At 35.3% G+C, this 26,460-nt stretch overlaps 2 protein-coding genes across 2 annotated transcripts; both read left to right on the forward strand.

Annotated features, from left to right (window-relative positions):
- The first annotated feature begins 2,580 nt into the window (after positions 1-2,580).
- LOC111997732 (CMP-sialic acid transporter 2) lies at positions 2,581-8,739 on the forward strand. Its single transcript, XM_024029862.2, has 14 exons — positions 2,581-2,842; positions 2,912-3,024; positions 3,131-3,242; positions 3,402-3,481; positions 4,460-4,535; positions 4,640-4,740; positions 5,179-5,250; positions 5,618-5,666; positions 5,786-5,827; positions 6,055-6,176; positions 6,354-6,413; positions 7,262-7,310; positions 8,108-8,202; positions 8,410-8,739. Exons 1-14 carry the CDS (start codon positions 2,816-2,818, stop codon positions 8,456-8,458), a joined length of 1,047 nt encoding a protein of 348 aa, XP_023885630.1. The 5' UTR covers positions 2,581-2,815; the 3' UTR covers positions 8,459-8,739.
- A 2,418-nt stretch (positions 8,740-11,157) lies between these two features.
- On the forward strand, positions 11,158-14,273 carry LOC111997741 (cysteine protease XCP1). Its single transcript, XM_024029874.2, has 4 exons — positions 11,158-11,676; positions 12,971-13,206; positions 13,307-13,447; positions 13,739-14,273. The coding sequence occupies exons 1-4, from the start codon at positions 11,211-11,213 to the stop codon at positions 13,952-13,954; spliced, it is 1,059 nt and encodes a 352-aa protein (XP_023885642.1). The 5' UTR covers positions 11,158-11,210; the 3' UTR covers positions 13,955-14,273.
- The last annotated feature ends 12,187 nt before the right edge of the window (positions 14,274-26,460 follow it).

Consider the following 26,460-nt stretch of genomic DNA (forward strand, 5'->3'; position numbering starts at 1 on the left):
TTTTCTCCATATTTTGAAGAGAAAATTTTTAGTGGGCCTATGAGAAAACACTTGGGCGTTATCATCATTTTCTTCTCTCCTCCAATCAAACACACTTAAAAAGTTTTCTCCTCCTCTTTTCTATTTTTATAGAAAAGTGAAAGAATAGAAAAAATTTAGTTTTTTCTCATGTGTGTATGGTTAGAGGGATGGAGAAGTGGGAGAAGGTAGAAAAGTTTTTTATTTGGTTGAAGAGAAAAGTGAAAAGATAGGAAATGTAGTTTATATAAATTAACTTTTATGCTTTTGTTGTTACATAATATGTAAAAAAAAAAAAATTTATTTGTACCCATTAAATAATATAAAAATTAATGCATTATACATATAAATTTATATTATTTTTCTTTGTTACCAAACAACACCCACTTCTTTGTAATTATTAAATAAGAAAATTAAAATTTATTTAAAATAAGAAACACCTTAAAATCTAAATCTCATTTTCTTAAATTTAACCATTTATTTGCATTAGGAACATAATTTTTTGCATTCTACAACTGCTCAGGTTCTTAATTAAAACAAAAATGAAAAAAAAAAAATTTCTTGGAGCTCAATGAAAAATAGTATACAATAAAACTAAAAATAAAATAAAAGGCTGGTGGGTTTCACAACCTCACCCATATTATTTTCACTATAATTCCTTACCCTTCTCTCTCATGAAATCATCTCTCGAATTCCTCTCCCTTATATCTTTTTGTCTTTGTGAGTTTCCTCTCTTACTTTCACTTTCACATTTCTTACTTGCATGTCAACTAATCTTTTAGGTGCATTTCCACACCCAAAAATCTCAGGTGCTTATCGCAGTCCCAGGAATTTATGTTTTCTTCTCTCTTCTCTCTCTCTTTTTTTTTTTTTTAAATTAAATTTATGTAAAGAGATTTTCATTTTCAACCAATGATACTTCAATCAAGTTAAAAGAAAAGAAAAAAAAAATTCTATGTTGAATAATAAGTGAGATGAAGTTATTGTTGAGAGAAGAAAGGAAACTCGGCAAATTTTTTTGAGTTAGACGCAAGTGGCTGAGAGAAGAAGGGTAGAAATGGTCATTTGCTGCTGAGTCACTTTTCTCTAATGTTTTCTCTCCAAATCAGAGAGATTTTTTTTGTGGGCTCGGGTGGAAAGTGCCTGGCCCCACCCCAAATTTTTCTCTCATTCTCTCTAGATTTTTTTTTCAAAATAACACCCATTTTCAAACAATTTTGTTAGTTAGTATCGTTTTCAAACTATTTAGGAAACTATCATCTCGAGTGTGTTAGACTCAAGTTTACTGTAGCAAATCGACTATCAAATACTTGATTTCTATGAAAATCAATGTGGAAATTAAGTCTCTAAAACTCGAGTTCCACAAATTCACTAAGAAGGAGGAGGAGGCAGAGATTACAAAGAAGAAGGCAAATCAACAAAGAAGAAGGAAACAACAAACCCAAATCAATAAAAAACAACGAACCCACTCCTTTGCTCTTTGAACTTCTGTGGCTGTTAGTTCCCTAAATAGTTTCCAAACAATGCTAACTAACGAAATTGTTAGAAAAATGATGTTATTTTGAAAAAAAAAAAAAAATCCCTTCTCTCTTTACCAAACAACACCCACTCCTATTTTCTCTCCATTATTTTCCATCTACCCTATTTTACTTCCAACCAAACATACCCTAAAACTCACTTTAGCAAATTACTTGGGATTTTTTTTTCAAACTAACACCAATTTTCAAACAATTTTGTTAGTTAGCACGTTTTTAAAACTATTTAGGAAACTAACATCTCGAGTTCTATATACTCGATTTCAACATTTTGTCATATGAAACTCGAGTCCGTAGGACTCGATTTCTTCAGCAAACCCACAGAGACCCAATTCTACGAAGAAGAAGAAGCAAATCCACAAAGAAGAAGAAGAAGAATCTACAACCAACCCCACGAAGAAAAACCCAAACCCATTTCTCGAAAACCCACGAAGAAAAACCTCAACAACCAAACCCATTTCTCAAAAACCCAAACCCAAAAATCAGAAAAAATATCCCCAAATCAAAATACAGCCCCACAGATGTTTTGATTTCAACACCGGAGCAGTTTGGGTTTGATTCAACCCAATAGATGAAGGCTTGCAGAATGCAAACTATCTCAGAGTTGTGGGGATGAACAAATTTGGTTTTCAGGTGAGACAACCATTTGGGTTCTCTTAAGCTTGTTAATTCTAGAAGAATTTTTCTGGTGTTTCTATTCTTTCTTTGAAGGCATTGACGTAATCTGCTGAAGAAATTGAGTCATATGGACTCGAGTTTCATATGACAAAATTTTGAAATCGAGTTCAATAGACTCGATTTAGCAATCCAAATTCGAGTAGGTAAAACTTGAGATGTTAATTTTCTAAATAATTTTGAAAATGTGTTAACTAAAGAAATGGCATGAAAATGTTTGTTATTTTATAAAAATTAAAAAAAAAAATCCAAATTACTTGAGGGTCGAGGGTATTTTAGGTATTGACACCCCTAAAATTATTTAAAAAAAATTAAAAAAAAAAAAAATCTGAACATGATCGAGTTTTAAACCGCCGTTTTCATAAAAAAAAGATCAGTCGGAGCTACTACGATTTAAAACAGCGACTCTTTCGAAACCCCATTTTTCCCGAAAATCGCACGTTGTATCTCGTTTTCTTCTGATTCTGAAAACGCGCCTAATCCATTAACATCAGATCTGTCAATGTAAAAAGAAAGCGAATTCATAGCAGAATCTGAGAGAGAGAGAGACACACACACACACACACAGATTTCTGAAGACTGAAGACATGGAATACAGAAAACTCAAAGATCAGGTACCTTTCTTTCTTTCTATGTCACTCATATCCTATATACCCATCAATTTTATAACACTTTTTTTTTAGGATGAAGATGGAAATGGTGGTGGAGATGACATAGAAAGCCGGAAACCTCTTTCAGTGACTAATGTGCCCACCTTGGGAGGTACCACCGTTGACTGGTCCAAATGGAAGCTCAAGTATGAGTTCTTTTTTTTTTTTTTTTTCAAATTCTAATCAAACCCCATATTGTAATTAAGGGAGATTAGTAAGTAAATTCTGTAATTTTGTTTGTTCTTGTTATAGGATCGTTGTGGTAGTTGCATTGACACTTCTTACTAGTTCGCAAGGCATACTTATTGTGTGGTCTAAGAGAAATGGCAAGTACGAGTATAGTGTTACCACTTCTAATTTTATGGTAAGCATAATTATAATTTAAAAAAAAAAATGATTTTATTATTATTATTATTACTAATTAGTGTTTCAAGTGTAATTTGTGTGTAACTTTCAGTTTGGTAGGTCTTTTTAGGTGATCAAAGAAATGGGTATTGATTTATTTCTTCTTTTACTGAATTAGGTGGAGGCTTTGAAATGTGGGTTATCACTTTTAGCCTTGGCAAGAATATGGAGGAGTGAAGGTGTTACTGAAGATAACAGGTTTTCCTTGTTTGTTTTTATGCTAAGTTTTCATAAAACTTGTGATTTAATGCTTTCATTAAGTTGAAATTATCATATTCAGGAGAAATTATTCTGTGCACTCGATGTAATTCACATAATGGTGGGTCCCATCTGTAGGAACTACATTTAGAGCTCTCACTCTGAGCTGAGAGCAGGGCATATTACACAGCGTGCACCGAATGATTTCTTTTTTTTTTTTTTTTTTTTTTTTTCAAATTCTAATCAAACCCCATGTTGTAATTAAGGGAGATTAGTAAGTAAATTCTGTAATTTTGTTTGTTCTTGTTATAGGATCGTTGTGGTAGTTGCATTGACACTTCTTACTAGTTCGCAAGGCATACTTATTGTGTGGTCTAAGAGAAATGGCAAGTACGAGTATAGTGTTACCACTTCTAATTTTATGGTAAGCATAATTATAATTTAAAAAAAAAATGATTTTTTATTATTATTATTACTAATTAGTGTTTCAAGTGTAATTTGTGTGTAACTTTCAGTTTGGTAGGTCTTTTTAGGTGATCAAAGAAATGGGTATTGATTTATTTCTTCTTTTAATGAATTAGGTGGAGGCTTTGAAATGTGGGTTATCACTTTTAGCCTTGGCAAGAATATGGAGGAGTGAAGGTGTTACTGAAGATAACAGGTTTTCCTTGTTTGTTTTTATGCTAAGTTTTCATAAAACTTGTGATTTAATGCTTTCATTTAGTTGAAATTATCATATTCAGGAGAAATTATTCTGTGCACTCGATGTAATTCACATAATGGTGGGTCCCATCTGTAGGAACCACATTTAGAGCTCTCACTTTGAGCTGAGAGCAGGGCATATTACACAGCGTGCACCGAATGATTTCACCATATCTAGGATGAAATGCACATTTTGTTTGTGTTTTTCTTTTAAGTTCGCATTCTTATTCCAATCATATCTAATTATTATTGTTGCTTGTTCTGCCTTTGAACTAGGTTGAGTACAACATTGGATGAAGTTATTGTATACCCCATTCCTGCATTACTTTACCTAGTCAAAAATCTTCTCCAGGTTAGCGGTGGTAATCATGTTTTTATTTTTGGGAGTCACAATTCCATCAGTATTCTTGCTTGCTAAAATTTGAGTAATGTGTTTTCTTCGCTTTTATGTTGCAGTACTACATCCTTGAGCATGTGGATGCCCCGGGTTATCAAATACTGAAGAATCTGAATATTATCAGTACTGGCGTTTTGTATAGAATAATACTTAAGAAGAAGTAAGTCCTTGCCATCATTTACATTGGATTTTTTATCATTTCATCAGGGAAAATGTTTGCAAAGCCTCTTAACAAATACAATGAAGATGGATGAGTCATAATAATTCATCTGGTTTACATGTCATCTCATTGATACTCTTAGAAATATTTAATGTTAAGAATGTTGGCCCAAATAGGAGAAAGAGATCAAACTAAATTGGTTCCTTTTTTTCTTTTTCTTTTTCTAGTTTATAAATTGAAGAACATATTGGGAATGTGAAAAGCATCCACGAGCATGAACATATGTACTAATTCAGCTGCTCTTGGGCTATGTGTCTGAGGATAGAGAGTGAAAGATTAAGGAAAAAAGCTAATTTAATCAAATTAAGAATTTAAGCCAAACCAATTAGGACTGCAAATATTTTTTGAGCTTTGTGTTCCAATTATATATTCTTTCAGGTTAAGCAATATTCAATGGGCGGCTTTCATTCTACTATGTGCTGGGTGCAGTACAACTCAGCTAAAAACAAAGTAAGTTTGTTCACACATCTTATTTATGGACCGTTTCAGACTCAGTTGTGTTTTGAGTTTTGGAATGTTGACCTTAAAGATTCTATTGGAATTGTCACATGTACAATCCATATTGATTGATGTGTGCTTCATGTTTATGGTACAGGACAGGATGTAGTTTACTAATGAATGAAAATATTATTCACTAAATCTTATATCACTTTTAGGAAGTGATGATATCTTGGTGCATGTAGCCATGTACTTGAGAAGTAGGAATTAGTGAACATTGTTTCTAGCTATATTACTAGTACGATCATTTCTTGAAATTCAATTTTTGTCTACTTCAAACTTATTGTCTGTGCCTTAGAAAATGACATTGTTTTTGCAGTTCTGATGATGTATTTCAAACTCCTGTTCAAGGTTGGGTGATGGCCATTGTGAGTTAACCAAAATTTTTGACACTCTTAATACAACAATGAAGAAAAATGAAAAACCAAAGGAAAGCATTTTATAGCTTAAGGTTCTTGTTATCATAATGGGGGTGATTTCTTTGCAGGTCATGGCACTCTTAAGTGGTTTTGCAGGAGTGTACACTGAGGTGAGTTTTTTAAGTACACAGTTTGCACTCTATTTCTTCACAACTACAATTCATGTTGGTAACCCAACATAACTTGATCAATGATTGGGGTTGAATTTTGTTAATTGATGGATTTTGTATGACTGATTGAAGTTTTTTAGTGATCCACTGAGTTAAAAAAGTGAAGACTCTCATTATAGTGATCTAGATAACTGTTCTGTCAATTATGTTGTTTATGATTTTTACAGGCTATAATGAAAAAGCGTCCTTCAAGAAACATAAATGTGCAAAACTTCTGGTTATACGTCTTTGGTATGGTGTTTAATGCTGTTGCTATAGTGACCCAAGATTTTGATGCGGTGATGAACAAGTAATTCTAGCACTTCTCTGTTTCTGATTCTCCTCTTACCATTGGTCTATCCTCTTCATTTCCCCCTGTGAAGTCATTATTTAAAAGATTCTTTACTGCCTTATAAGTGGGATATTCTTCTTTTCTGGTTAGAATTGAAGAAGCTCTAATTTAGAAGTTATTGTTTCTTTTGTTCAGGGGATTCTTCTATGGATACTCATTTATTACAGTTCTCATGATTCTCAACCACGCACTAAGGTATCTCTATTATCTTATTTGGCTTCATAAAATGAAGCTTATTTGCATGCTTTAGCTTTTGCTTTTTCATAAATTTCTCACTCCCAGTCATAAGGAATCCCTCGTGATTTAGTAAGGTTTTTAATTTTTTTTTTTTAATAGTTATTCTATACAACTTCAATTTGTGATTCTAGGGAATATTATATAAGTTAATTGACATTATATATCAATATTTCAGCACATGTTAGAAGGGTGCATGGTTATACTTTTATGATTTTAAATATTGTCATGTGCTATTATCTTTGGTCAAGATAGAATTTTCTATCAAATGTTAATAATTAAATAAATAAAATCTTGTTAGGCTGTCTTGAAAATCCAATTGCCCATAGACTGATTGAAATCCTACTTTGTGCTTCTTGGTTTGCCCTTTGCATTCGTCTCAAAAACGTATAAAGTGATGGTTTCACTCAATCTGAAGAGATGCAAAAGTAGGAGTTCAATTCTACTATCATATATGAATTATAATGAGATAAAATAGAAGTAAATTACCAAATATGTAACAAGGGCCCCCTATTTGCACATAAAGTTCTCTTTTGCAATTCTTACTTTCTTAATGACTTGTTTCTATATCATGCTTAGTGTTTCATTCTTTAGCACAACTAATTGCTCTCTCTCTCTCTCTCTCTCTCTCTCTCTCACACACACACACACACACACACACCCACACCCACCCCATCTCAGGGTATGGAATATTTATATGATACTAAAATCTGTGCAAAATATCTTCGTCCTCAAAAAATTATCCATATTTGTTTGTCACCTCTCCTATGGTCCTTTAATACAATCTGTTTAAATTGTCTCTTGTGCAGTGGCCTCGCTGTATCTATGGTAATGAAGTATGCTGACAATATTGTGAAGGTAAATTATGGAAATATGACCTTGGATCTTGTGAGACATTAACAGATTTAAATGAATTTATATAATTTCCTGGAACTATTCCTTGGCATATCATAGCAAGATTTCTTTTGCAATCACCAGTTATGGTTTGGACCATAAAAGGGAAACGGCATCTGCCCATCCTTCATTGATGATAGAATTTGTGAATATACTGGAATGTAAAAATTGCACCATGGCCTAGTCTGGCACTAAAAATTCAATGTTTTGTCTTCATGCTAAATTGGAATCCATTTCTGGCCTTCTGGGTTATTTTGGGTTGTTTTTGTTCTTGGTGAAGGCGTAGGTCAAAGCGGTTGGCTTTATTGATCTTAGGATTAACTTTATTGTTGCAAATTTAACATTGATAGTTCTTGCTAAAGTACTTGTGGTCTTTGTATTCTTAGCCCACGTTCAGCCTTAATGAATGTCCAGCACTCTTTTTGAAGGGTGTGAAAGATTGGTACATGACCTGAAGCTGTTATTCCTCAAAATTTGTGTATTTTCTTTTGCTTCTTTGCTGATTTACTTCATCGTACTTTACATATTTAATTTTGTGTACCTGTTGTATACCCCTTGTGTACGTTAGGTAGCACTCTTTTTGATTATTTAATTAATATTTACTTATAAATATATTAAAATATTTCTTGCACTTTATGCAGTTAAATTGGTCTTTATAATTGCATTACTCAAGAGAAGCATACGTTACCATCCTGCTGCAAACATTTTCTTCACTTTGTGATTGAAGTTCCCATTTTAATTAGCTTCCCCATGTTGTGCAGGTGTATGCTACTTCAGTGGCAATGCTTTTCACAGCATTTGTTTCTTTCTATTTATTTGGCTTTAATCTTTCACTTGCCTTCATCCTCGGCACAATGTAAGTTACTTCTGGTTACATGGTTCATCTCCTCCCTATATATTCTTTAATCATATTATGAACAACCTGGTCATTTTTCTGTTGTTCTGGCATGCATTTATATAATGTTGGGATTGATGAATGATGCCACCATTATTACTTGTTTATAACAAAAATAGAAAGCATGATGGTAGTTATGTTTAATTACTTTATCTCTCTTTCTTCCAGCGTTGTAATGGTCTCTGTATATCTACATGCTGTTGGGAAGCAAAGATAACTCCATACCAGCTCTGCAGTGTATAGGCTCTCATCCTTTGCCTCACCTCTCCTCTATGATGATTTTGAACAGATTATCATGAAATCAGTGATATACCTTTATTTTAAAGTTACGATTAATTCAAGATTACTAACAATTCTGGATTCCAGTGTTTGCTTCAACTTTTTTTGTAAAATTACAATGACAAGTTTACTCAAGTGTTGGTATATGATTTGACAAGCTTATCTGTAAAACATTTTTGATTAATTACATCTACGAATTTTGAGGCTTGGGCTTCGTTTTGCTTGTTTTGCCAAACTGACTTGCTGATTGAGTCATGCTTGAGATTTGGTTTTAAGGTAGGACTGTGATATGGAAAGCTAAAAGCAATTATAATTCAAGCAATCAATGATAATATTCACAATGAATAATATTGACTGACAACTTGCCTTCTTAATGCGAAGAAATTGTTAGGAATTTTTTTTTTTTTTGGGAGTAAAGCGGTAAGTCACTTTTATTGATGTATAGATAAGCTTTGCTATAGAAGTTCCTCGAACTGCAACATATCAGTAACATAGGATTCAGTAGGCTAATAAAAAGGAGCTTTGCTTTGTTCTGACTTTAAATCTTATTTAGGTGAATGTATCTTGTTTAATTAATCTCAAATGCATGGGCAAAGTGGATAAGAAGTTGAATACAATATATGGAACCATACCTTGGTTGAACAGTAGCTCTCTGGAGATTTGAATGGCAGCTACAAGGAGAAGCAAATTAGTTATGAGTTAAGACTTGTGACAATGCATTTCGTGTATTCATTTGAAGAATACAGGAGGTACGTAGTGCAATAGAAGTTCCCTACATATGGAAAATACCACAAACTTAATCTATAAATGGGTATAAAAAAATTATAAAAAGTTACAATCAATTTTATTAAAAAAACTTAAGAGTTAGCGTGATAATAAATTTAATTAGTATTAGTTAAAAAAATATTAGAATCCTTCACATCACTCAAAAAATTATCAGGAAGGTTTATGTAGACCTCCAACCACACAAACTTGCTACGCTCGTTAACTTTGCTCAGAAGGTGAAGTTGTGGATTCCAACTTAAAGCAGACATATGGTCTTTGTGTTTTAAAATGGGAATATGGCGCGCAAGGTTTTCAGACCCGGACCGTTCATTGAACCGTAAAAGGTAGAGGTTCAAGGTTTTTGAGGTTGAACCAAGATCGAACCGGGGTCGAACCGCGATGACGTCATAATAAATTTAATAATTAATTAAAGCCTAAATATAGGTATTAAATTTATAAAACTAGCAAAATTGACTAATGTATCTATATATGTGAGGGAAATTTAATGATTTTCAAGTATATATTTAATAATTAAATAAGAAAGTTAATAAAATAAAATAATAATCATGAAAACATTAAAATTTATGATTAATTTTTGAAGTAAAGTTGAATATCTTTGAAGGATTTTAATTATAATTTTTTTTATTCTTTGTAAGAGATGGATAATTTAATTAAGTAGAATAAAATTGTGTTAAGTTGTTTTTATTAAAAAAAAAAAATTTGTTAAAGGGTTGGACCGCACGGTTCTTGACCGGTTCGTACGGTCCAACCCCGATTTTAGGGGTTCACGGAATTGCCATATATGCCCGGTTCTTTATGCTTAAAAAACCGATTTTCATCAGGGTTCACGGTTTTCACGGTCCGACCTCCCGGTCCGGTTTGGTTCTGAAAACTATTATATGAGAGCATTGCTTCGTTCAGAAATAATGAATGAGAAAATAGTCAAAATACCATAATTCAAATTTTTTTATTATTATAAAAAGTATAAAGATAAATTTTAAGAACAATTCTTTTAAGCATTGTAGGTAGGTTTTCCATTATTGAATTCAACCATATCGCATATTATTAAGCAATAAAGCAAGACTATCTTTTGTAAATATTAGTTACATTCAACCTTGTAGTTTATCGGTCAATGCAAAAGTAAAAGTACAACACCTAATAAACTAATTGTATTTAAGTTTTATCAAATTATATAGGCTTTGATCTATATTTGTCTACATGGTTGTTAAGATTGGGATTCGATTTTGTGAATATTATAGGATCGTCGAAGGGTTGGATCAGACATACATCATATATAAGATCCTAATTTTGTTGTAAAAAAGTTATTAAAAAAAAAAAACACATTGGTAACAAATTTGTATATTAAATAACCTTTTAAATTCATGGTTTTAAAAGATGATTTTGTAATTAATTAAAACATAAATAATTTTTAATTTTCTAAAAAAATAATAAAGTTAACTAAACAAAAATAATAATATGGAGACAAATACACAACTTTTGAAATGTATTTTACAATTTTTATAAATCAAATAACAAATAAATGAATTATTAAAAATTAAAATTTTATGCTAAAAAAAAAAATGAATTATATTTATAGATAGTGGTGAGGGAATCAAGTTACATAAGGCAAAAAGTTGCTCTCTCTTACTGACTCAGTGGCTGGCGATGGCGTGGTCAAGCTTAGCTGCTTAAGCATGCAACTCTTAATCTTCAGCAAATGAGCATGCTTGGAACAAAAGCCTGCCAAAAAAACCAACCGTAAAGATTCCGTATGCTATTAAATAAAACAATATATTTTACTACTTCACTTGAAAGCAACCCGTGAAACCATGACTATATATAAATAACTTGCAAATCTCCTTCCTCACATTCACTCATCCATTCCTCTTTACCTCTTTCTGTCGGTATTGAATTCTTAAGCACAAATGGCTTTCTCTTCACATTCTAAGATCTCCTTTATGGCCATATTTTCTGTGTCTCTCTTTGCATGTTGTGCTCTGGCTCATGATTTTTCGATTGTGGGATATTCACCGGAACACTTGACTTGCATGGATAAAATCATAGAGCTGTTTGAATCATGGGTGGCAAAACATGGAAAAACTTACAGGAGCATTGAAGAGAAGTTGCATAGGTTTGAGATATTCAAAGACAACTTGAAACACATTGATGAGAGGAACAAAGAGATTAGCAGCTACTGGCTTGGGTTGAATGAGTTTGCAGACTTAAGCCATGAGGAGTTTAAGAGTAAGTATCTAGGATTGAAACCTGCTTCGCCCGAAACAAGAGGGTCCTCCAGAGATTTCAGTTATAGAGATGTGGTGGATCTGCCCAAGTCTGTGGATTGGAGAAAGAAAGGAGCTGTTACTCCAGTCAAGAACCAAGGTTCATGTGGTATGTAACTCTCTCTCTCTCTCTCTCTCTCTCTCTCTCTCTCAATAAATATATCATGTATCAGATATATGCATCTTCACTTCATGGGACAAATCCTTCTATATTCTCTATGTTTTTGTGGTATTGTCAGGGGCGGCTTTACCTTAAGGCCAGCGGGTTCAAATGAACCCCCTGACTTGGGCATATATGTTTTTTTTTTTATAATATATATAATTTTTAATAAATTTTTTTTAGCCCCTAAAATAAAATTTTGAACATCTTGAACCTAAATTTTGTTTAAACCCTGCTTATATAAATTTGAATCATCTTAATTCTACTTTCATAATATTTTCACAATAATTTAACAATAAAGGTTTAGTGACAAGTTGTAATTGATTTTTATTAGGACCAACAACTAACATCACTTTTTTCTTACCTTTAACAATTTGCTATCTAAGTTTTGTTGTGAAAGTGTTGTGTCAATAGCACTACTCTTAAAATATTTAATTTTATAAGAAAGAAAAAAAATGTTTCAAATTTTTGCTCATTCGAAAAAAAAAAAAAAAATTTCCAAGATTTTGGCTTATTTTTCTGTTGACAATAGAATAAAGTTGTTTTTCTTTGCACTTTTCTTCTTCATCAATAAAAAAAATACATCACTGCTACAACCAACAAATTTGTATCTATATCTATGATTCTTTCTTCATTCTCTTTATCTTTCTTTTTCCCTTCTATGTTTTCTTAGTTTTTCTCTCTATTTGATCAAGTAGTTTGATAAATGCTCTATAGATTTCCAAATCCAAAAAGTTTTAGTGCTTGCTCTAATTTTAAGAGATTGACCATGTGTATGGTTAAGAAGTCATACAATTCAAAAGTTAAAACTTATATCAGTTACTATTTTTTTTTTTTTGTTCTTAGTTTCACATTTACTGTTAGTTTGACTCTAAGAAGCTAACCACGTGTATTATAAGTTATTTAATTATATTTGTCTATGCATTCAATGGTTGTTTTCTTATCGATATTGATAATAAATTATATTTAGAATACTATTTTAGATTATTGTATAATATATATAACAGGGAAGTTGCACATATATAAAAAAATTTTAATTATTTTATTTTTTTACTTACCACCATGATAAATTTATAGCTCCACCATTGCTAACTCCCCTAAAGAAAAAATCCTGAAGCAGCCATTAGGTACTGTGCATTTTGCATGCATGCACATATACATGACTATGCATGTATATGTGGTTAGCTTGTGTTTTTTTGTTGATCATGTAGTGAGTATAGATGATGATATGATGAGCATGCAGGTAGTTGTTGGGCATTTTCAACTGTAGCAGCTGTCGAGGGCATCAACCAGATAGTCACTGGAAATTTAACTTCATTGTCCGAGCAACAGCTAATTGATTGTGATAGAATTTTCAATAATGGCTGCAATGGGGGTTTGATGGATTATGCATTCCAATTCATTGTCTCCAATGGTGGATTGCACAAGGAGGAAGACTATCCATATTTAATGGATGAAGGAAGCTGTGAAGTGCAGAAGGTAAATTACAGTAATTAGCTTAATTTGTTCTATACCAAATTCAGCCGTTAACAAACTCTTATAATAGAATTATTGATTGCACATGTTTATCTGTCTTTAGGAAAAAATGGAGGTAGTGAAAATTAGTGGTTATCAAGATGTGCCACAAAATGATGATGAAAGTCTTTTGAAGGCACTTGCTCATCAGCCTCTCAGTGTAGCTATCGAGGCCTCTGGTCGAGATTTCCAATTTTATAGCGGGGTAAGCTGGAAATAATATATAGGGAAAATGTTCAAGCCACTATCACTTTTTTAGTTTTTTACCAGGAAAAAAAAATTATGTGAAAATGAGTGCGATTAATGTCACTTCAATGTCCGAATTTTTTTTTTTTTGGATTCATGACACATCTGTATGATTTGCATGTATAGTAAAACCTGACATCCCTAACATCACTCTAATATATATCCTCTCATTAACACAATTATGTCCATACACATTTCTGTGCCTACAACTTGCTTTCCCAAATTATGCATGGTTTTGTTGGCTTGGCAGGGAATATTCAATGGGCATTGTGGAACTGAGCTAGATCATGGAGTAACAGCTGTTGGATATGGTTCATTGAAGGGGTCAGATTACATCATCGTGAAGAATTCATGGGGACCTAAGTGGGGGGAGAAAGGGTACATAAGGATGAAGAGAAACACTGGAAAACCAGAGGGGCTTTGTGGTATCAACAAAATGGCTTCATATCCTACCAAAAAGAATTGATCTTCTAATTCCCTTCTCATGTCAACTTTAATTTCTTCATTCCATGTACGAAGATTTTTATTTGTATGCCCATATTTTTCCTCCAATAAAATGGCTCTCTCTAGAAACTCTCTATAAGGAAAAACAATTGTCATCCAACTCTAGAAGACACGCCTTTGTTGGCAAGCAGGGGGCAGCTCAACTTAGCCAAATGGAAGAAGGCCCTAAGATAGAATATATTATATATATTTATTTGTTTTATAGTATTGCAAAAAATGTTTCAAAAAAATATTGCAAAAAAATATTAATAATAAAGGAAAAAACACTATTTTGGTCCCTACATTTTAAGGTCATAGTCAGTTTGGTGACTTTTGGTCTTTACATTTTGGTAGCAGTTAATTTTGTTCTTGTTATTTTTAACTTGCAATCAAATTAATCACTAACGAAAAATGTCTACGTCACAAACGGTGTGCACCATTGGTGCACATGTGGCTAATGAAATATTAAAAAAATTATTTAATTGCTACTTAAAAAAAACCACATCAGCAACTTTATGAATAAAAAAAATACACATCAGAAAGGGAAAAAAATTGTAGGATGATTTTTTTTTCTTTTTTAATAAAAAGCCGTCGAGCTTTTCTTGCACTTTCTTGATTGTTGGGGTCGGCGATGGTTGTCAAATAGCAATTTAGGATTTCAAAGTTTCTAGGTTTTTTTTTTTTTTTTTTTTTTTTTTTTTTTTTTTTTTTAATTTTTAATTTGAGATAGTTATTGTTGTTATAAGTAAGGAACAATTGTTAATAATAACCTTATGTTTATGAATTGTGAATTAATCAATTGATTGTGTTAGTGCAAAATGAGGAGCAGTTGTTGAGTACTGCATGATTGTTCGAGTTCATGTGGCATGGGATTTGAAACTTTTGTGTTGCTGATCAATACATATTCAAAGGGTCAGTAAGTGATAATGATGAGTATTATTGTGAGATAATGAATGTATTTTCTGGGTTTAGCTTGATTTTTGTGTTTCTTTTTCTTTTTTTTTCTTTTTTTTGAGGAGGGATTTTTGTGTTTCTAGTTGCTTTTTTTGGCTAAAAAGATAGTCCAAGAAAAGCTTGATAATTTGTTTTTAAAAGATATCCTTTCAAAAAAAAATTTTCTAATGTGGATTTTTTTTATTCTTAAAAATTGCTGATGTGGCTTTTTAAGTAGCAATTAAATATTATTTTAATATTTTATTAGCCATGTGTGTGCCAAATATATACACCATTTGCCATGTAGGCATTTTCCGTTAGCGAATTAACGGTAAAGACTAATTTGATTGCAAGTTGAAAATAACAAGGATCAAATTGACTGTTACCAGAATGTAAGAACCAAATTGATTGTAACCCCAAAATATAAGGACTAAAATAGTGCTTTCATTTAATAATAAAGTAAGACCTCTACCTAGCAAAAAAAAAAAAGAGCTCTTCTATTGGCTAATAGAATGTTTTGTCTATTTGTCTTATAATTTAATCAAGGCCTAACAATTAATGAATAAAAATTATTTTCAAAAATATAATATTCTTTTTTAAAAGTGTAAAAATTTTCAATCTCTCCAAAATTTTACTCTTCTTTTCTCTTTCTATCAAAATTAAAATTAGAAGTAATAGTTTTCCAAAGAAATTCATTATTGAAACCCATTGTTCAATGCCTGAAATCTAACATTGCCAAGCAGACAAGGGACCATTTCAAACATGATATTTCATTTAGATACTTATTGTTTATATTTATTTTTAAATTAAAAGTTGTAAAATACATTTTATATAAATAGATGAAAATAGTCCAATTAATGTATTAAATTATATAAAAAGGCTAGATTTTTCTTACTAATACATGTATTGCTTTTAAAATATTAACTAACAATATAGTTTAATTTTACGTCTACAAAAGTGGTTATCCAAAATTAAAATTGATAAAATCATATTTAAGATTGATTATGTCACAAAAAAGATTAATTAGTGAAATTACCAATTGAAAAGAAAATTTTAGTGGAACTTGAACGCAAAAATATAATTAGTAGTGATCTTGCATCTCAAAAGGCAAGAAAAATGAATTTATAAATGAAAAAAAAAAATTAAATCATAAATATTATTCAATTAATATTTAAAAATAAGAAAAGAACACTATAAGTTGTTGGCTTATGCCTAAATGAGTTGAGGCATCCCTAGATTGGGCCCTATTATTACGAACCATGAACTTGAGCGGGATTGGAAATGGATTTGTTTAAGGTATTCAATAGAAATTATACAATTTAGAATTTACAAATTTTAAAAAAAAATTAATTTATATTTAAAATACGCTAAATTGTATCATTTCTATTGAATATTAAAAATCTTTATAGCAATGTGGTCATATTTTGCATATTAAAATTCTTCGTAGCAATGTGGCCATATTTTGCATGAAAGGCATTTAACATGCTAAATACTTCATGATTTTGACACGATCATCCTAGTATTAGTGTTGTGGGGACAAAAGCCCAATATTATGTATTAGGCCTAGGGCCCTATTTGGAGTTTACGGTGTGTCCGAAGAGAAGAAAATGATTGAGAAGGATTCCATGTGGGAGAGATATACCTAGAAATGATCGAGGAATATAGTCCGAAGAGAGCATTAGTAGTCCGAAGAGTGTATTCTCCTCGGATATCAAGAGTCTCAATCAAGCAAATACCTAGGAGGTTCTAGTGATCTTCCTAGCGATTCCAATGATAAGGATAAATTTCGGGCATGTATGGAGATGATAAGAACGGAGAAATATCTAAAAGAAAAGCTGCTACCACCGCATTAAATGCACTGCAGCAAATTTTTTGGCCGCATTAATGTGGAGAAGACCTCTGAACAGCGTAATCTCAACTACCGCCACTCATGGAGAACCGACAAAGATATCTGATGGGACGTATACTCAAGTGAACGTTTAGATGAAGATAAGTGAACGATCAAAATAGTCTAAAAGAAAACTATATAAATGTAAGGGACCTCTTACAGGAAGGAAGGAAAAAAGAGAGAAGGAAGGTTTACTGTAGCTCTAAGAGTGATATATACAAAAGTTTGTCTCTTCGGACATCAATTTATTTATGTTTCAAGTTGTTCTTACACTGATTAATCCGTTGAACCTTAACTAAACGTTGATTAATTCATAACTAGCCTAGCTTTTTCACCCACTCTCTACAAATTTATTGTTTTGGGTTCATTGGGCTCATAATCTAAATCTTTTGGACTTGGTCTACAAATCTTGACCCTACAATTGGCGCCGTCTGTGGAAAGAGCTTGAGTAAGAGTGGAAGCAACGATGGCAGAACTACGGCAGCAACTAGCAGAATCTAGGGCATCCCAACACGTCGATCATTTTCTCAACTTGGAGCAAAGACATGATCGTGAAGGCAATGTATATACTACACATACTGATCAAAGCCATCCACGAGGTGGAAGTCACGTGTCTCATGCAAAGAAGGACAGAAACATGCAACTAGAGATTGACCAATTAAAAAGGGAATTGCGCCATGCAAAGAGGAAACCATACTCTTCATACTCTGATGATAATTCTAGCAACGAACCAGACGTCACTTATAAATGGAGATCTCGAACACCAGTCAGTGAATCCTTTTCCTATGAAGAAGAATATTATCGTAAGAGGCAACCTCGAAGCCCATCACGTCGAGGCGTAGGGAATGATGCTATGAGCAAGGCTTTGAATCAAATCTCTAGGTCGCCTTTTACACGCAGAATTGAAGAAGCAAGACTCCCCCGTCATTTTCATCAACCAACGTTCACTATCTATAATGGTAAAATAGACCTAGTAGAACACGTGAGCCATTTCAACCAAAGGATGGTTGTTTACTCCAGGGACGAAGCGTTGATGTGCAAATTTTTCCCCTCCAGTCTGGGATCAGTTGCGATGAGATAGTTTGACAGCCTGAAAGCAGATTCCATTAGTTCCTTTAAAGAACTTACTCAAGCATTTGGTTCCCGTTTTGTCACCTGCCAGAGGATTGCTCGGCCCTTAGCTTCACTGCTATCCTTGAGCATGCAAGATGGTGATACCTTGAAAGTGTATTCTGATAGATACTGGGAGATGTTCAACGAGATGGAAGGTGATTTTGATGAAGTGTCCATTATACATTGAAGCTTGGCCTACCGACCGACCATGATTTAAGGTAGTCTTTGACTGGAAAACCTGTCACCAGTGTGTGTTAGCTGATGGATAGGATTGATAAGTATAAGAGAGTCGAAGAAGATCAGCAACAAGGAAAGGAAAGGACAAGGTTATTCCCTAGGAGAGGAGGGATTTCAGATCGGATAGATATAGTAATAACAAACCACGTAGGGATTTTGCTAGGCAGTTAGGATCAACGAATTTTCAAGTAGTCAATGCTGTATTCAAAGAGCCAATACATTAGGTCTTAGAAAAGATTAAGAATGAACCGCTCTTCAAGTGGCCGAATAAGATGGTGGGAAACCTAGAAAGGCGCAATCATAATCTTTATTGTCAATACCATCAGGACCATGGGCATACCACAGAGGATTGCAGGAGCTTGTGAGATCATTTGGACCAACTTGTCCGCGAGGGTAATTGAAACAACTCTTACATCACTCTAGCGGCCGAGGAGGTCAAGCGAGCTCGGAGTCCCGAAGGGATGATTCTTCAAGACCCCCTTTGGGAACTATCAATGTCATCTTTGCCGCGCCAGGGAGAATAGGATCTTGGCCATCTAGGGTAATGTCGGTAGCCCGGGTACCCACAGATGATAATCATGATCCGAAGAGACCTAAAATGGGTATTCCACCAATTCTTGGATTCTCGGATAAAGATAAAGTGGGAACCATCCAACCTCACGACGATGCTTTGATAATTACCCTTAGAATTTGGGGATATGATGTGAAGAGAGTAATGGTGGACCAGGGCAGCACAACCGAAATAATGTACCTTGACCTGTACAAAGGGCTGAACTTAAAACCTGACGACCTAAAGCAATACAGTTCTCCCCTGGTGAGTTTCGAAGGAAGAGTTGTTATCCCAAAGAGCCAAATATGATTACCTGTGCAAACTGGTATGGAAATAGTAGAGGTAGATTTCATTGTCATAGATGCGTATTCGCCCTATACTGCAATTGTGGCTAGACCTTGGTTTCATACGTTAGGGGCTGTCTCCTCTACTCTGCATCAGAAGGTTAAATATCCATCTGGCAGACAAGTTGGTGAAATTCAGGGAGATCAATCCGTGGCCAGACAATGCTTGGTGACTGCCATCCAGCATAAGCCCGAAACTGAGTCCTCGGCCCAGGCCGAAAGGGAGTTATAGCAATTAAAACCTCAGGCATCATCTGTCGAAGGTTCAGCTGAAGGCGCCAAGTGCGAAGATTTGATAAAAGTTGCTATTGGAGACAACCCAGAAAAGTTCTTTCAAGTTGGATTTCAGCTACCTCTGCAAGAGAAGGAAGAGCTAATAGAGTTCCTTAAAAGAAACATTGATGTATTTGCTTGGAGTGCTTACGAAGTCTCAGGGGTGGATCTAGAATTCATATGTCACCATCTGAAAATCAATCCCATGATCACCCCTAAAAGACAGCCTCCTCGGCGCCCATCCAAGGAGCATGCTGACGCAGTACGAGAGGAAGTAACAAAGCTCAAACAAGCTAGAGCTATTAAAGAAGTTTTTTTTATCTTGAGTGGCTAGCGAATACTATAGTGGTAAAGAAGAAGAATGGGAAATGGTAAGTATGCGTAGATTTCATTGACTTGAATAAGGCTTGTTTTAAGGATCCATTCTCTATGCAAAAAATTGATCAGCTAGTGGATGCCACTGTCGGCCATCCTCGGATAAGTTTCCTAGATGCTTTCCAAGGTTACCACCAAATACCATTAGCCTTGGATAATCAGGAGAAGACTGCTTTTGTCACCCCTATTGGGAACTATCACTACAAAGTGATGCCATTTAGTTTGAAAAACGCAGGATCCATCTACCAAAGAATGATGACGAGGATGTTTGAGCCACAGCTAGGTAAAAATATCGAGATTTACATAGATGACATGGTAGTGAAAAGCAAGATCGTTTTTGAACATGTAAAGGACCTTGATAATATTTTTGAAGTTCTAAAAAGGTACAAGCTGCGTCTAAACCCTTCCAAATCCTCATTTAGTGTGGAATCAGGCAAGTTCTTGGGGTACATGGTGACTCACAGGGGAATTGAAGTTAACTCCGATCAGATAAAGGCCATCATCAATTTACAAGCTCCTTGGAATCCCAAAGAAGTTCAGAAATTGACTGGAATGATTGCTGCTCTAAATCGATTCATCTCTCGATCAGCAGATAGGTGTAGACCTTTCTTCTCGTTGATCAATAAATGGAAAGGATTCGAGTGAACTAAATAGTGTGCGTTGGCTTTCTAACAACTTAAAGACTATTTAGCTCGGCCACAAATCATGTTCAGTCCTGAGCCAGATGAAGTCTTGTTTGCCTACATTGTTGTGGCTCATTATGCTATGGCTCATTATGCTGTAAGTTTGGTGTTGATACGAGTGGACCAAGGTGTACAAAGGCCAGTTTACTACGTGAGTAAATCATTGCATGAGGCCGAGATTTGATATCTGCCACTAGAGAAAGCCATCCTGGCAATAGTGCTTGGTACACGGAAGCTGCCTCACTATTTCCAAGCACATACGGTGGTTGTTCTTACCCAACTTCCACTCAAGACCATACTCAGAAGTGCTGACTACATAGGGAGAATAGCTAAATGGGACACTGTCCTAGGGGCTTTTGACATCAAGTATATGCCCCGTACTTCCATAAAGGGGCAGGTCCTCACAGATTTAGTAGCCGAGTTTACTGAGCCCTCATTAGAAGAATTAATACCAACACAGAACATGGATGAAAAATCGGTTGGCGTAATCTCTCAAAAAGGCCCCTCATCCTGAGAGGTATATGTAGACGGTGCAGCAAACCAGAAGGGATCTGGAGTGGGCCTAATGCTAATATCCCTAGAAAAGATCATCATTGAAAAGTCATTAAGACTAGGCTTCACGGCCACAAATAATGAGGTTGAGTATGAAACTCTGCTGATGGGAATGGCTATGGTTCAAAGAATGGGAGGAAGGTTAGTGGAGGTGTTCTTAGACTCAAGGTTAGTCGTTGGACAAGTGCAAGAGGAATTTGAGGTGAAAGATGAAAGAATGCAAGAGTACCTGAGCCGAGTTAAATGCTTGCAGTCAGAGTTTGAATCTTTTAATTTGCTGCACATCCCCAAAAATGGAAATGCACATGCTGATTCTTTGGCTACGCTAGCCACGTCCTCGGCACAGGATTTGCCTAGAGTTATCCTCATTGAGGACTTGCATAAACCTACGGAGGCAAGGAGAGAGGTAGTTCGAATTCATCAAATCAGAGCCGAGCCTAGTTGGATGGATCCTATAGTTAAACTCTTAAAAGAGGATATTTTTCCTGAAGAAAGGTCAAAAGCTGACAAAGTTCGAAGGAAGGCAACTAGATTCTGGTTATCTGAGAACCAGAAACTGTATAAGCGCTCCAATTCAGGACCATACTTATTATACATGCATCTTGAAATAGCTGAATCACTTCTAGAAGAGTTGTATAAAGGAATCTGTGGAAGTCATACTGGAGGTATATCTTTGGCTCACAGGTCCATTACTCAGGGTTATTGGTGGCCGAATATGCAAAAAGAAGCCCATGAATATGTTAAAAAATGCAATCAATGTCAACGGTTTGCGCCAAACATACATCAACCAGGTGGAGTCCTTAATCCACTATCTAGCCCATGGTCATTTGCTCAATGGGGCTTAGATATCGTGGGTCCATTCCCTAAGGCTACAGGAAACAAGAAGTACCTTATGGTCAGCATAGATTATTTTACCAAATGGGTTAAAGTCGAGCCTCTAGCCAACATCAGAGACGTAGATGTAAAGAAATTTTTCGGGAAAAATATTGTCACTCAATTGGGAATTCCTCACACCCTCATTTCAGACAATGGCCTTCAGTTTGATAACAAAGCATTCAGGAATTACTGTGGAGAGTTGGGAATCACAAATAGATACTCTACCTCTGCTTATCCCCAGGGGAATGGGCAAACAGAAGCTGTTAACAAGGTCATAGTAAATGGACTAAAGAAGAGACTAGATGACGCGAAGGGTAAATGGGTGGAAGAACTACCACACGTACTTTGGATATATAGAACTACGACGCATAGGTCTACTGGAAAGACCCCCTTTTCAATGACCTATGGGGCTGAAGCCGTCATACCTCTGGAGACTAGGTTCCCAACGTTAAGAACTAATTCATTTAGTCCGCCTAGTAATAATGAATAGCTAGAGAAATGTTTGGATCTGATTGAGGAAAGAAGAGAAAATGCAATGGTCTAATTAACACATTACCAACAAAAGCTTAGGCAGGGCTATGATGCCAACATAAAGCTAAGGCCTCTAGAACCTGGTGATTTGGTGCGCAGGAAAGCTGTGGGCACTACAAAGAACCCAACTTGAGGAAAGTTAAGACTCAATTGGGAAGGGTCATATCGTATTACTTCAGGGGCTGGCATTGGGGCATATTTCTTGGAAGATTTAGATAGTCATGTAATACCACACCCCTAGAATGTAAACAACTTTAAAAGGTTATTAATCGAATCTTTTCTTTAATCAATATGCCAATTTATTATATAAAGTTTTTGGATAAGTGTTTAAACTCAAATCCAATCATGCCTGAAGTCCTCAGACCAGATGATTTGGATTAGTTAACACTCGTTTACAATTCTCCTAAGTGTTTAAACTTAAATCCAATCATGCCTGAAGTTCTTGGACCAGATGATTTGGGTTAGTTAACACTTGTTTACAATTATCCTAAGTATTTAAACTTAAATCCAATCATGCCTGAAGTCCTCGAACTAGATGATTTTGGTTAGTTAACACTCGTTTACAATTCTCCTAAGTATTTAAACTTAAGTCCAATCATGCTTGAAGTCCTTAGACCAGATGATTTGGGTTAGTCAACACTCGTTTATAATTCTCTTAAGTGTTTAAACTTAAATCCAATCATACCTGAAGTCCTCGGACCAGATGATTTGGGTTAGTTAACACTCGTTTACAATTCTCTTAAGTGTTTAAATTTAAGTCCAATCATGCCTGAAGTTCTCAGACCAGATAATTTGGGTTAGTTAACACTCGTTTTCAATTCTCCTAAGTATTTAAATTTAAATCTAATCATCTCCTAAGTGTTTAAACTTAAGTCCAATCATGCCTGAAGTCCTCGGACCAGATGATTTGGGTTAGTTAACACTCGTTTACAATTCTCCTAAATGTTTAAACTTAAATCCAATCATGCCTGAAGTTCTCAGCCCAGATGATTTGGGTTAGTTAACACTCGTTTACAATTCTCCTAAGTGTTTAAACTTAAATCTAATCATGCCTAAAGTCCTCGGACCAGATGATTTGGGTTAGTTAACACTTCCTTACAATTCTCCCAAGTATTCAAACTTATATCCAATTATGCCTGAAATTCTTGGATCAGATGACATGGGTTAGTCAACACCTACATACAATTATTAGTAATGCTTAAATTTAAAATTAATCATGCCTGAAATTCTCAGATGTATTTAAATAAACTCTAACTTATGATAGGCTTCTTTAGTCATATATTTAATTCAAAATCAATGCTCAGTAATATTCTTTGTAAATGTTCGAGAAGACCTGTGAGACTTCCATATCATTCATTGCTTTCATTGCTTATTAATAATTCTTATATAAATTACTTTTTCCAGTATTGATTTAAGTTATTTGCATCATCAGCATGATATTGTGGTTAAGTCTGCTTATGTTACAGTAGCTACATGTCAGTTCTTTGCAATAATAATAAGCTTCATAAAATGTACAACAAAGACATTGAAAATAAAAGAAGCAGTTTCATTGATCAAAAGAAAGTACATTGCAATCACCTACCAAAAAAAAAAAAAAAAAACTAGTACAAGTTCGAAATAAAAATTCCTAAGTTTTTAAGCCTTTATCTGAGGGGCAAAAGGGCCAGCAACCTGACTGGACTGAGTAGCAGCAGCATCTGGGGCTTGATTTGCTTGAGGATCCTCGATTTGCTTGCCCTTACCACCAGGTTGATCAGACTCTGTTGGAACTTCAGGAAGGGCAAGAGGGATCTGGCCGACCAAGGGCTGCTCCAAGGCTTCCGAGAGTTGCTTGGGGGGAGAGGAATCAGAGCCTGAGAGTTCACGAATCTCAGGATCGTAGTAAGTACTCCCAAGCTGTCTCAAATCAGAATTTGCAGAGACTCCAGCAGTACCTAGGGTTTTACCCCAGGTTATGTCGCAATAATCTCTACAGAGTATGGAGAATTCCTCTGTGAGTCTGCTTTGGGTCTCCTCCACCCCCAGCTTGTATGCAGCCTACTTTTCAACCTCAACTGCCTCTTTGGCCAATTGGGTAGCTTCCTTGGCCAATTGGGTAGCTTCCTTGGCCAATCGGGCAACTTCCTTGACCTGTTAAAGCTTAGCTCGAAGACCTTTCACCAGCTCTCTCTCCGTCTTCATATTAATCTCGGTTATGTTTAGCTGTTGGTGTTGGTCTTCGACCTGCTTCTCAGCATTTTTAAGACCTACGTCAAGACTATTCCTCTGTCTGGTTATTTCTTTCAACTGCTCGGACAGCTGAGAATAGTCCTCCTTCAGGTTACCCAATGATTTTTCTGTCTCAGACCGAGAATGGGCCTCTGTTTGGGCTTCAATATAGGCCTTTTTGTTCCACTCCTCAGCCACATAAACTTGCTGGGTAATCTACATGGCAGAATGAAAAATTTCAATATAAAGCAAAGAAAAGAGACGAATAAAAAAGATCAGCATCTTAATTGAAGAAGTGGATCAATTCACTCACCATCGCTAAATCCCTTTTAAGGGATAAGAAGAGTTCATATTAGCTGAAGCGCCTATAAACTTCATGTCCTTTGGAAGGAGAAGTGGTTGCTCCAGGGTCTCAGCAATTAGACCTGCCTTCCCCCCTTGATAATTTTTTAGGGAGGTTTCCTAGGGGATGGGAGCACCGTCCAGTTCTAGCTTGGGGGACCAAGTGCGCAGTCCTCAGCGCACCTTAACAACAAGAGAGTCATCTCGGCTGTCGGTAGATGAAGCCCTTTTGCTTCGATGGTCCTTGACCACCTTCTATTGCTTGGTTCCTTTTGGAGGCATCACTTCCCTTTTTTCAATATCTGTGACGGGCCTTTTCTTCTTCGGATCTGGCAATGGCTGTAGTCTGAAATCTGAAGGGACCTGAGGAGGTGATAGAGGAAGATTAACGGCTGGTCGAGACGAGCCAATTCCTTTAATCCCAGGCCTTTTGTTCCTAGCCTTCATTAGGTCCTTTAAGCTTGCCATTTCCTCTTCTTCCGAGGAATCATCTAGAAGAGCAGTTATCAAAACAGGAGAGTGAACACTAGACTGCCTGTCAACTTCCTCCTCGGCATCCGAAAATGGAATCACTTGAACCCCACCTGATGCCTTTCCTTTAAACTTGAACTTGTCAATTTGCTCTTTAAGTGAGGACGTTGAGGAAGCAACTCTTTCACCTGCTGCTTCTAGTTCTAGAGGGACTTGTTCAACTGGCTAGACGAGTAGTGGTATATCCCGTGGATTTGGGTGTGGCATGGGCGTAAAATCAAATGGCCCTAGAAAATTGGGCCGAGCAACGTCTATTCGGTTTATCCGATAATCTCCTTGCCTTATAGTGTTGCCGACCGACTGAAAATTGCTCGATTTTGGCGTAAAACCAAGTATAAGAGGAACGGCCCGGAGCTGCCCATCTTCACTTACAAATTTTTTTTTATCTTAGTAAGTAATTGAGCATGGTGACGTTTGTGAGGCTAAGCCGAGTAGTAACGTGTTTTTTATCTGTTAACACCAAAATAGAATTAAGTATATTCAGAAACTTGAAAATACTAAGAGAAGAAAAATTGTTAAAAAAAAAAAAATGAAATCCTAAATCTATTATTAGGAAACCTAAATTTAAGATGTCCCACCTGGCTCTCCTAGTTGGGTTGGGCAATAAAGGCTGTCATGCCACGCGTCTGAGACGATCAGATAGTCGTCTTTCATCCCTTTGTTAGATTTGGGAAGGTAGGAGACGAGCCTAACAATGTCGGATCGGGATTTAAGATAGTATCCCGCTCCCTTCTAGCTGTGACACTCATACATATGTACCACGTCAAGCTAGGTGAGTTCCAAGCCTAGATGACGGTTCAAATTATCAACTGCTCCTAAGATTCTAAAGACATTAGGCACACATTGATCTGGACTAAGCCTATGGTTTCGGAGATAATTTCTAGTAGTGGGACCCATAGGGATAGTCATTCCCCCCTCTAGGAAGGCAATGATGGGGATTATAACTTTACCCACCCTTCAATCTGTTAGTAGTCCTTCTGGGGTACAGTATCTCAAACCTACATCTTGAGGTATGTGATATGTTGCCCTAAATTTCTCCATTTGGGCAGGGCT

This window comes from Quercus suber, unplaced genomic scaffold (assembly GCF_002906115.3).
Source record: "Quercus suber isolate HL8 unplaced genomic scaffold, Cork oak 2.0 scaffold_480, whole genome shotgun sequence".
NCBI lineage: Eukaryota > Viridiplantae > Streptophyta > Magnoliopsida > Fagales > Fagaceae > Quercus > Quercus suber.